General features: G+C 54.4%; 1 protein-coding gene across 2 annotated transcripts in view; it reads left to right on the top strand.

Annotated features, from left to right (window-relative positions):
- Nucleotides 1–11,220, top strand: part of LOC109317598 (receptor-type tyrosine-protein phosphatase V-like) — a 72,837-nt gene extending 61,617 nt beyond the window's left edge. Inside the window, exons 32-40 of one of the 2 annotated variants that reach the window (XM_019546371.1) lie at nucleotides 677–756; nucleotides 1,474–1,561; nucleotides 2,343–2,433; nucleotides 2,801–2,877; nucleotides 3,370–3,504; nucleotides 4,893–5,015; nucleotides 5,810–5,967; nucleotides 6,647–6,782; nucleotides 9,957–11,220. In XM_019546371.1, coding sequence (XP_019401916.1) covers nucleotides 677–756; nucleotides 1,474–1,561; nucleotides 2,343–2,433; nucleotides 2,801–2,877; nucleotides 3,370–3,504; nucleotides 4,893–5,015; nucleotides 5,810–5,967; nucleotides 6,647–6,782; nucleotides 9,957–10,016 — 948 coding nt within the window. In that variant the 3' untranslated portion in view covers nucleotides 10,017–11,220. The remainder of the gene's footprint in view (nucleotides 1–676; nucleotides 757–1,473; nucleotides 1,562–2,342; nucleotides 2,434–2,800; nucleotides 2,878–3,369; nucleotides 3,505–4,892; nucleotides 5,016–5,809; nucleotides 5,968–6,646; nucleotides 6,783–9,956) is intronic. The other variant, XM_019546370.1, reaches the window with a different exon arrangement.
- Nucleotides 11,221–12,219: the final 999 nt, after the last annotated feature.

Below are 12,219 nucleotides of genomic sequence, written 5' to 3'. Positions count from 1 at the left end.
TTCAATGTTGCCCACATCCCTCCTGAAGTGGGGCGCACAGAACTGGACACAGTACTCCAGCTGTGGCCTGACCAGCGTCGCGTAGAGGGGGAGGATCACCTCCCTGGCTCTACTTGAGATGTACCTGTGGATGCACAACAAGGTCCGGTCAGCCCTGCCAACCGTGACCTCACATTGTCGGCCTGTGTTCATCTTGGAGTCAGTCATGACTCCAAGATCCCTTTCTGCCTCCGTGCTCTCAAGAAGGGAGTTTCCCATTCTATAAGTGTGCTGCTGGTTTCTACTCCCTAAGTGCAGCACTCTGCACTTGTCAGTATTGAAACACATCCTGTTTTTGCTAGCCCACCCCTGTAACCTGTCCAGGTCTTGCTGCAGTCTTTCCCTCCCTACTAGTGTGTTCACCTCACCCCGAATTTTGGTATCATCAGTGAAGCCTGCACTAGACCCCCTTAGTGCTCCATGCCCTCTGAGTTGGGGTCAGTCCTTCTGCCTCTGCTTTATAGAGGGAAGGACTTTGATTCAGGGAAGGAACTTACCCACACAACTCCCATGGGTCAGGGGGAGGCTGACAGCTAGCCTGCCCACGCTCTATCCATTGTATCATGCTGTGCCTCAGTGTGGCACCTGTTGCTCAGCTGGGATTGCTCTTTTCTGACGCCCTGTCTTTGCCTTCCAGGTCCAGTACATCTTCCTGCATAGCTGCATCCTGGACAAGATCTCAGAGGAACCACCGGTGGGCCTATCTGGGACAGAGATGTAAGGCCCAATGCAGCTTTGTTGGCCAAGCTAGCCCCACCCTAGACATGTTGGCACTCGAGTTTGGTTCCTCGGGCACTTTTAAGCTGAAAGCATAGATCCAGCCCCAAGCCTGAGTCTGTTTCTCGGGCAGCAGGTCTCAAGTAGCCCAGCTGGCCAGCCTACTCTGTACACTGATAGAGGGCTGCATTTGGGCATCTCTGCAGGTGGGGATCCCTGCATGTAGCACCGAGGCTTGGCATTTCCTCGTGTCATGACTCCAAGCCCATGCTGGCACAGGGCTGAGGATGTGAGCAGGCTGCTTTGGGGCCTTGTCTTTCCCACGGTGTCCATGGACTATTCTCCAGTGGCAGAAGTGTGGTAGTGCCATGGGCTGCACTGTCCCAGGGTACCCTAGGCTATTTCCACAAGGGTCTGGCTCCTGCCCTGTAGCCCAAGCAGAGGAGCTGCTCTCTCAGCCATTGGCTCTTCAGTCATCCTGGCCTGATGGGAAGCACCCCACTGGCAGACATGTACTCCACAGGCTAGAGGTGAATCTGGCAGGCCAAGGATGCCCCCTTCAGCTGACCTGGAGCTGCCTGTTCCCCATGGCTCTAGCAGGGCCAGGTCAGGGCTGACTTTGCTCATGAGACCAAGTACCCTGGCTCTTCCCTCCACTTTCTGGTGGTGTTTGCATGGCCCTGGATTTATTTACCTCCCTCCCATTTGTTTTGCCAGCTCCTGCCCCATCCCTGTCAAAAGCTTCATGCAGCATTACACCCAGAAGTCGGCCAAGTCCAAAGCGGGCTTCCTGCGGGAGTACGAGGTAGGAGTAGTCTGGAGCAGTGCCGCGCCAGGGGGTCAGGGGCCAGACAGCCCATGCACGCTAGGAAGGGTAAAGGGAGTGTGTGCACCTGGGACAGGCTGTTCTGGTTCAGGGCACGCAAGAAGTACCCTCCAGAGAAGGTCCTGCCCAGGCAGGCTCCCACCAAACCTGGCTGTCATGGAAATGGTGTCTGTGGCACTAGATGCCATGAGACAGACAAGTGAAATGGTAGGGACATGCAGGGAGAAGATTTCAGCTCTGCTCCAGGCCCTGGGCCTCAGCTCCATTCTGTTACTACCCCACGATCCTGGCCCCCACCCAACTGTCCCACTCCCAGATGCCATTCCCTCCCCCATCCCATCCACTTGGATGAGCATGCCCTGCTCGCAGGGGTCCCAGCTGGTCTCCACAGAGACCCTGCTTGCCTGCTCCATCTGGCACTCCTGGTAGTAGGTGCAGGGCGGACAGGCTGAGGTTGCCTGGGCAGTGGGGCCAGGTCTGGCAGCAGCAGAAACACTAGCGGCAGCAGCCAGAAGGAGCCACCACCAAGGCTGCTGGGATATAGGGTCCTGCTGCTGTGCTGTCCCCACCTCACCACACACCTGGGGATGGTGGGACTGGCTGCAGGTGCCATGGCCCAGGCTGCCCCCCACACCAGGGTCAAGCGAGGCCAAGGGATCTGTTGCAGGCTGAGTAAAATCCCTTGGCAGGCTGGATCCAGCCGATAGGCTGTATTTTGCCAACCCCTGCCTTACACCATCTTTGTGGTTCTCTCTGGCAGATCCTTCTGGAGGTGGCAAAGGATGAAGCCAGCTCTGCCGCACCCTCTGTAGGCAGCCAACAGACCCGTCCCTGTTCCAGTATTCTGGCATGTAAGTGCCCCTCACTCTTTTCATCCCCAAGGACCATGGTGTCTGCATGTAGGGGTAGCTCGAGCACCTCCTCTGGCATCCTCACAAGCCCTGAAGGCAGACAAGCTGTGCATGGAGATGAGCGCACCAGACTGGGATGGAGGTGCATTCTTTGTGCTGAGTGTGCCCCATGTCAGTAGAGGAGTCTGTGTGCCCCGGGCAGGGGTTGGAAGAGGGAGCCCCAGTGCAGAAATGACAGGGACTCATTGGCATGGGCTGGCAGTGTGTGTCTGGGAGCAGGGAGCCGTGTGGGAGGCTGATCTGCTGGTGGGGACCCAGCAAACTTGGCTCCCCTGCCCCAGCCCCTTACGCCTAGCCTGTTTTGTAGATGATCGTGCCAGGATTAAGTTTTCACCACTGGAACAAGGCCCCTTCTCGGACATCTTCCAGGCGTGGCTCATCCCGGTGAGTTGCCCCACTCTGACCCTGGGCAGCACCACTCTGTCCCTTCCCACCTGATCCCCAGAGGTAGCATGGGCTGCCTCCCTGCCCTGCAAGAAGCATTTCCCCTGGCGCCTGTAGGAAGTTAAGCTCAACCCAACCCTTTCACATGGGAAGCAGTGTTCACAGGTCTCTGTGGCCTGTTTCTTTGCAGCTGTGTATTTACCACTGGCAGCTATTGCCACTAGGAGCATTGACCGGGTCTCTCTGGTGTGTGAAGGCATCTCTGGGGGCCTGAGCAAGTGGCTCTGGCTGAGAGGCTTAGTGTGCCCCAAGCTGTGCTGTGCTGTGCTGGGTGTCTAATGTCCTCTCTCTCCCTTGGCCTCCTGATAAACTGGGCCTTTCTCCCTTTCCCGACTCCTTGCTCTTCCCCCCAGGCCTTTCTGGTAGAGAGACCCCATGTTCTCCCTTTTTTACCTCTCCTTGGGGAAGGTAAGGCTCTGGTTATTCACACAGGGCTGCAATTCAGCGAGAGACTATCTAGCCATCCAAGGGCCAGACAAAGTGACCATGGAGGACTTCTGGAGTCTGGTGTGGGAACATGGGGTCCACACCATAGTAACCTTGCTGTCATGTCCAGAGAAGGACCAGGTAAGTCTTTGTTGCCACACACAGAGTAGAAGAGGAAGGGAAACTACTTAGACAAGGTGATGTGGAGAGCTGGCCCACTCTGGAAGCTGCTGTCATTCGGTGGAATTTGAAATATCAAGCCATTTTGGCTGAAACCCCAGATATTTCAGCATTGAAATGCTGCTGAGTGCCCCACAGGAGTTGCAATTTGGGTTCTTCTCCATAACCTCAGCTCCCTCATTGAACAGCATCTCCCAGGGTGCAACAAGGCCTCCTTTGTTCAAGGAGGGTGTGGTATGCCTAGGGCATCCTTGGCTATGGTAGATCCTTAGAGAAGTAATCTGACTCTGAGACTCTGGCCCATTAAAGTGAAGGAGGGCAAGAGGCAACTGAACCACAGCCCTTGGGTATTTCAGAGGCATTGCCAGTCCAGAGCATTTCAGCTTTCAGCTCTCTGAAAAGTCAGAAAGTTCCTCAAGAGGCTGCAACACTGAGGGATAAGTCGTGTGTGCTGAAATCCATTTTCCACTGAAACAAAGTTTTGACAGACTGTGACACTTGGAAGTGAAAACCAGTGTGAGTCCCACTGGCAACAGGATTTGGCTCACACGGGAGGGACAGAGCAGCTGTTCATTAGAGACACCAGCTGATTAAGCTGCAGCAGGGGAAATGTAGGTTGGAGATGAGGAGGAACTTCCTGATTATGAGGGTGGTCGAGCGTTGGAACAGACTGCCTAGAGAAGCTGTAGAATCTCCATCCCTGGAAATTTTCAAAGGAAGTTCGGACAGACACTTGGCGGGAATGATTTAGTCAAGGATGATCCTGCCTTGAGCAGGGGGCTGAACTAGAAGACCTTGTGAGGTCTCTTCCAGCCCAAGATCCCTATGATCTTAAAGCATCTGTCGCACAAAGAGGCCTCTGATTCTATAGGGGGCAGCCGTATAGGCTGGTGCCTCTCTAGAGACCTCTGTTCCCCTAAGAGAGAGCACAATCCAGGACCCCAGCTGCCACCACTCTTGGTGGGCATACAGAGGGGTCCCAGAAGGCCAGAGAACATGAGGAGTGTGCATAAAACTTAATGGGCTGTAGTTGCCCATCACTCTTCACATGGGAGGTGTGGCCACTCAGCCTGTATGCCCCTGCATGAACAAGGGACCTATAGTCTGATTGGAAGCAGCCCCATAATAAGGGCAAAGGGAGCTGAAATCTGCAACAGTAGTTCAAAAATTCCTGTAGGCCAGATGCTTCCAGCAAGATGGTCATGTGGCTCTTTGATGGGCAGAATCTCCCTGATGGTGGCTGTGTGTTTAGCCCAATCTAAGTGCCACCCCCCACCGAAACCCAAGCAGGACGTTGATCTCCAGTGAGGCCCTCCAGAGCTTTCAGCACCAGTCACCCTTGTGTGCAGGTCCCAAGCGAGGTATGCTGGCCCCTGGAGGGTGACCCAGTCTGCACTGAGATGCTGACCATCCAGCGCGGCACGGAGAAGCACATCTCAGGATGGAGGTGCATCCAGCTCAAGCTGAAACACGTACGTGGGTCTCTGGTACTATGAGCTCCACCTAGGCCCCAGGAGGCATTCCTTGCTGCTCGTAAACCATGCCAGAGTTGCAGCTCATGACAGGAATGAAAAGAGGTAGTGGCATGAGGGTAATCAGCACGGGTGGGAGACGGGGCTGGAATAGCAGAGGGGCGGCATGGCAGGAATGCCGAAGTGCACCAGCAGAGACTGGGGGGAGCTGAGATAGCGAGGGCTGTGCTGTCCAGCCAGGCGTCCACAGAACATATGCAGCATGTGACTGGAAAAAGGCGAGGGAGACTTAATTCCCTGTAGACACACGCACTCCCCATCTCTTTTGGGCGCCATCTGCCCAGGTTTCCACTTCCAGTTTCTGCAGCTCATTCAGTGCTTACTTTTTCTCCTGGGGGCCAGTGTGGACTTGATGTGGGAAATGTGAACGCCTGAGTGGTGCTGACTTATTGCACGTAGGCTACCACTTGCAGTTTTAAGCCAGTGCTGGCTTGGGGCAGAGCAGTCGTTGACTGAGAGAACAGCCCTGACTCAGTGATGCTTCCCCGTCCTTCTGCCTGCTGTCACTGCACTCTGCACCGGGGAACTGGGTGGGCTCTGTCCCAGCAGGCACTGCTGGCTCAGCATACGAGACTGCATGGCATGGGGCAGTCCAGGATCTACTGCTTCCCCTTAGTGGGGTACTTGGCAGCCAGAGACTGCAGAGCCTGGACTTGCCCCATGGCTGCACTGTGTTTGGCTGCCCTGCATGCCCTGTTCCTCAATGACTGTGGCAGCTTTCTGTGCCTTGTCAGGTAAAGAAAGTGAAGGAGAGGCAGGTGCAGCGATTCCTGTACCCACTATGGGGGCACAAGCAGCAGCCGGACGCCCGTGCCCTGGTGGAGTTCCTTGCTGCCGTCAGACGCCACACGCCCCACAAGAAGAGAGCTGGTCCTCTGCTCCTGCACTGCAGGTACAGTCGTGTGTCCCCCACACCGGACGTTTTCTTGGCAGGGGAATGTGCCCTTCAGGGCTCTGCGGGATGCAGCGTGGTGGGGACGGGGCTTGTGGGCGAGCGTGAAGGGAGGGGAGGGGAAGGGAGCGGAGGGCTAGGCCGTGCTCACCAGGCCTGCGGAGTGGCTCGGGCCAGGCAGGGGCCATGGTGCTGACCTGCACATGGGGAGCGGGGTGGCAGTTCTGGGGTGGGGGATGAGGGGACCAGGTTGATTTGGCACAGTCCAAGCTAGGCAGCATGGATTGCCCTGGCCTCTGGACCATGTTTTCATGACTCAGCTCCTTTCTCAGAAGGTCAAAAGCTCAGGTCCCATGTACCCAGCACACCATTGACTTGCAGGCCTGTCCTTCCTTGGGACATTGGCTAGCATTGACTGCAATGCTCTGGTTGCCTGAGGTCAGGTCAGGCTCTGGTCCTTCTGGCATAGCACCTCTTAATGCTCAAATTACCATCTCTCCTTGGGCTCCATACCCTGCCTTTTCAGGGAAATGAGCTCCATGACCAGACAGGCCTTGTATCTGCCACCAAGTCAGGCAGATGTGCCCTAGTAGCCCAATGATTTCAATAGACTGGGAGGTGTTGGAGGGTGACAAGGATGGAAGAGCTAACATCTCCTTCTGGTGGCTGCCCGTTCCAGCAGTGGCGTGGGCCAGATGGGGACACTGATCGCCCTGGACAGCCTGTTGCATCAGCTGAAAGTGGAGCGGAGCGTGGATGTCTATGGGGTCACCCTCCGACTGATGAGGAGCTGCTGCCTCATGACACCAACACTGGTAGGTGGGGAAGAAGCAGTAGCACACCCAGGAATGGGGCAGGGGGTGCAGCCCTGCACTGTGGTGGTGCTGCACTTGCATGGTGAGCTCTGAGCTCGCTGCCTGCTCAACGCGGGCTCCTGCCAGAGCGCTGCATGAGCAGTGAGCTCTGGGGTCACCACGCATGTGCAGCACCACCAAAGTGCAGGGCTGTACCCCCTTCCCCATTTCTGGGTGTGCTACTGCTAATCCTGTGGAAAGGTCTGGTTGGAAACCCAGTTGGGAGATGAGGGCCCTTTTCCACCCTGTTTAGGGCTGTATAACAGTGAGCCAACGACTTCTGTTACTTACAGAGGGAAAGGCACTAGCAAATAGTGCTCAGGCAGACAAATAAGGACTAGCTGCAAAGGGATAGGCACTCAGAGTCCAGAAGCTGAAAATACCTATTGCTGTACAAGTTGCAAAGGAATAGTACAATGGGGCAGAGTACTGCTGAAGCAACAGAGGCGCTGCTATAGTAGCCAGGCTAGCAACAGCTAGCTACCCATTAAAATGAGCGAGAGGCAGCTGTGCCAGGGCTAGCAAGTCACCTGAGCTGGAGGTAGGCAGGGTCTGAGCAGCATATAAGCCAGAGTGGTCAGTCTGGCCCTGGAGGCCAAAGAGTGGGGAGCTCTGCAGTAAGACGCCTGTTGCTGAAAGACTGACCGAGATTCTGCGATACCTGAAGACAGGAAGTAAGGGGCTGAGGGCTAGCAGGACATTAAGATCCCAAGATGAGTAGGAGTTTATTACAAAGCCAGTGGGCTGAGAATTTAGTTATAGCTGGAAGGCCTATGTTTTTTGCATGAGTTGTTACTGGTGGATCGGGTTGGGACTAATTAAGGGAGGTGGAAGACCCAGTAATGCCAGAGAGGGCAGAGAGAGAGAGTCAGGATTAGGGACCCAGCGTCCATGAGGGATGGAGATGGCCAGGACCCAGTGTCCAGGAAAGACAGAGTGAGCGTCTAGCACACATCACTCAAGGAGAATGGAAATAGGGCCAGGGACCCAGCATCTGAAAAGGGTGGTGACAGGTGCAGGGGCCCAGAGCTGTTGAGGGGTGAGACCAGGCCCAAGGGGCCCAAGGATTATTAAAGGCATATAGAGACCTGGTAGAGACTTGAAGTACTGAAAATACAAGTATTGAAACCTGGATTATAGGACAGGAGACCGGGGTGGACAGTTAACACCTGCAATACATGGGCATGTCTATAGGGAAGGTCAGAGGCTGTGAATAGCCCATAAGGTGGTGAGTGTCCTCAGGGAACATATGGGCCAAGAGGGCCCACCTAATGAAAGGGAGATAGGGATCAGCAGGGACTGAGAGGGGACCTGCTGGCAGGACGAAAGAAAGAAGCTCACTCTAGGGTCTTCAGGCAGCCTCCTTTCCAAAACTGAACTTAGGACATCAGTGCAAGCTTGGCAAGTGGGAGTGAAGGGAGGGACCAGAGACGGTGTAGGGCAGGAGTCGCAGGGTCACCCTGGGGTGTCACTGTTGCTGGTGGCTTGGTCCTGGTACAGCCTGGCATAGTGATTGGGAAGCTCGGCTGGGAGCAGCCTACACGCACCGCTAGATGGCACCATCCACCAGCTGCACAGTGCCAGTCCCTGCGTTCAGCCCAACTTACTTGATTATTTCACATAAACCTTTAACAATGCGGGAGGCTGGATCCTGATATGCTTGGCCCGACTAATAGCAGAAATGCTGAAGACTCCTCCTAGGGCTTCCCAGTTGCAAAGTCCCCTGCAAGCAGCTAATCAGCTGCCTAATTAATTAATTGAAGTAACAGAAATTGTGGGAGCCAGAAGAGAGAAGAGCTTTTGCAACTAGGCTCCTTTCTCTGTCATAGCAGCCCAGTGGGAAGCAGACACCTAGCTTTTCCTTAAATATATTCCTCCCCCTGCCCTGCCACCAACCTCTAAGCAATGTCCTACAGGCCCTTCCCCTCTGCACTTAGGCAAAGATACATGGCATCTTTTCCTTCCCTAAGTGCTCTGCCCCCTTGAACCCAAGACACCTTAAGCCTGTATGTGTCTCTGGCCATGCCTCTGCCCTGATCATTTCTATAGGGTTGTCTGATTGATGCCATTCACTTTGTATGGCCTCCTGGAGTATTCCCTGTGCCAGAGGATGATTGTAGCCTGGAAGACAGGGCAGTCTCTTTGGAGGTGGGAGGTCCAAATTTATTCTGTCACTGATTAAGAGCAAAGATTTACCCCCAGGCTTCTGCATCCCTGATGAGCACTTTGTGGAGCAGTGGTAGAGCAGAGAGAACTACCCTCTCCAGTAGCTTTGTGAATCCAGCCCTGGTTTCCTTGTCCCCAAATGCAAATATCCCAGGAATGGGGAGACTGGATGCCTTGGCATTTTGTAAATGTTTTGTTGTGGTCACTTTGGCTAACTCTGTTGGGAGAATCCAGTTCCAATTTGCAGATAGCTTGGGATAACTTGAAACTATTTTAAAGCAAAGAAATGATTCACCAAAATACTTTGCCTAGCTCTAGTTTCCACTGGCTAGGAGGGAAATGAGCAGACCTGAGAGATTATTGATTTTTCAGTCACATTTACTGTGATCACTCTGACATGATAGTTACTGCTACACATGTCCCCGCCCCTGATTTGCCTAAGGGTCACTCCAAAAATCCCTTTGGGTTTGCCAAGCAGAGCCTCACTAAAACTGAACCCAGCATGACTGACTGCTTAACAGTGGATCTGTCATTGCTTTGTAACTTTGATTTTTGATACAGAGGCCTACCAAAAGGTCATCCACATGCTGACAAGACCACGCAGTGCAGTTACTGGTGAGGACTTTTCAAATCCCCATATGCCAGTCATTCCTCTGTGGAATTCATCATCTGGTTATGAAGCATAGTCCTGGTGCCAGGTATCAGAAAGCAAAACTTCAATGCAATTACAGTCACAGAGTTCACTCGTCCTGCCGGGTCACTCCAGTGACATAGGAGCATAGCACTGGAAGTAATCTCCTGCTTCATCAGATCCAGGCTCTGGGCCTTACAATCAGCCATATCCTATAACCCTGTTCAGAGATTTATCACCTTCCATCCTAGAACCAACCTCTGAATGGCTCACGACTCCAGGGTGCCCTGCTATAGAACTGCTCTCTGAAGCCGTTTCTCTCCCTTGCCTCTTTTCAGGACCAGTATATGTTCCTGTACATGTGCATCCGGGACATCCTTGCCCAAAGACTGCCTTAAAAAGAGCACAGCGGTTCCTGCCACAACCCTGTGCCTTTACTCCTGCTTTTGCTTCTGAAAAGGTGTTGGGCTGTGCGGGGAACAGAGCATTGCAGGACTGTTTGCACAAACAAGGCAAGGCTTCCATTTGCAGAGAAGAGGATCTGCATGGGCCAGAGACCACAGTCCCCTCCCCATCCCTGGAAGTGTGTTTGGATCCTGAGGTGGGGCTGGGTTAGCACACATCATCTCACGTTCTCCATCTCTTCCAAGGAGCATGTGCTAGGAGAGCCTAATTCCCATATGCACTCTGCACCAGTCTCCCCTGGGGGCACCATTCTCCTGCCATAGGCAATGCTGCCAGCCCTCATGGTGCAAGCACTGAGTGGGTGGTGAGGGGCCAACTGGGATTCAACACTTCCTTGCTGCCTTGACGTCTCCTGGGATTCCTGGCACTCTGGAAATGTCATTAATGCAGTTGCTGTGATGGGTCGTCCAGGATGCCAGGGCCAGCTTTACTGCTGTTCTTCCTCTGCCAAGCATGGGGCAGACAGCTTTGTCATCCAGCGTTGTCCTGCAGCCAGCAAGTCGTGCTGAGCAGGCTGATCTCTGAAGATGCTCGTGTCCAGGAGAAGGGCTGGGGGCTGCAGGCTCTACCCACTTCTCAGAATACCGAGTGGACATCCTGCGGATGCAGCGACTCAGCTCGGGCACAGTGGAAACGGGCTCGGGCCTCTCGCACAACCAATGAATTGCTGAGCACTGGCTATGGGTAATAAAGAAAACTGCCTTAGAGAACCTTGAAAGGAGGGATGTTGACTTGCAAGGTCCTGGACTTTCCAACAAGCAAGGCTGGGGCGCATGTTCCCCAGTGGTGGGCACCAGCCAGGACCATGGTGTTCACGGGGCTTCTGAGCACTGCCTGCATACACCAGTTGCTGTCAGAGCCTGATACTTGTGTCTGTGCAGATGCTCCCTGAGATGAGAACCAAGTTCTGGAAGAGGAGACCTCCCCAGCCAGCCCTGAGCCCAAAGACAACAGGGACAGGAGGTGCTATCAGCACAGCCTGCAGGGAGCTCTCGCCTACCTCCCGCTGCTGGGAGGAGGAGCAGGACTCTTGTTCTTCCTGGCAGCATCACGTCTCATGCTAGAGTCCTCTGTATCCCCCTATCCTTAGAGCCTGTTAAGGTTAATGTGGAGGAAATATTGCAGCAGCTAAAATTACCCACTGATTAGGCCTCTCATGTTGCTGGCTTCTACAGGGATGGGGGAGGAAAATGGGGGACCAGTGTCCTCTACTAATCTACTGGGTGCAATAAACACTCCCCCAGCTGTAGTCTTCCCGATCCCATGAGCATGCTAATCCCAGTGCTTGGCTGCAACCCATCTTGTTTCCCAGGGTTGTGTTGGTCCCCAGCTGCTGGCTGTGAAGCTGCTTTCCCCCATGGGAAACGTGGGGCCTCACGAGGGCAAGCGAGCCCTGAGCAGGCAACGTCTCTTCTGCTGCCTCCCGGCCTTCCACAGCCGCCAGCACAGCTCTGCCTTGCCGTCGTCACAGCGGGGATGAGAGCAAGGCACCGAGTATGGAGCCCTTCTCTAGGGACTGCAGTCGGGTCCCCAGCAGGTGGCACCAGCCTCCTTTACAGCGCAAGCAAAGGGATCTGGAATTTGGTTTCCATCTTCCTGCTGGGAAGTGGTGCTGAGACCAGAGCTGGCAATCTCAGGGTCGCCCAAAGGTGGTTTGTCACCCTTGGCTCATGGCTGGCTCCCAAGAGCAGCACCATTAAAGGAGATAAGGGCTTCTCTAACAAGGAAAGCCCCAGCGCCTCATTCAGGGGGATGTCACCTGGGTCCTAACAAGCCTGGGCTCACTGCCTAGTGGGCCACACCTGGCTGGGGCTTTGACAGGCAGCCCTAACTCAGCTAATGACTCTAGTTGGCTGCTGTCTGGGCCACTTGATTGGCATACTTACCTGGCAGGGGAAGCAGCGTGACCACATAGGCGAGCTCCCCAGGGTAATTGTCTCTGATATGTCCTCCACAGGAGGTCTATATTGAGCAGATTCTTTTTGGTATTGGGTGGTGGAACCAGAGCGTGCTCCATCCACTCCATGCATTGACCTGGTATTGCAGTGCTTCCAGGACCGGTGCAAAAAAACAGAAAAAAAAAAAAAAAAGGCTTCTGGCAGGGGAAACACCACGTATCTGGGTCCAAGAAGGCAG

This window comes from Crocodylus porosus, unplaced genomic scaffold, assembly GCF_001723895.1.
Source record: "Crocodylus porosus isolate Cpor-Errol unplaced genomic scaffold, CroPor_comp1, whole genome shotgun sequence".
NCBI lineage: Eukaryota > Metazoa > Chordata > Crocodylia > Crocodylidae > Crocodylus > Crocodylus porosus.
The sequence above is the reverse complement of the archived record's forward strand: the minus strand, read 5'-3'. Positions and strand labels throughout refer to the sequence as shown.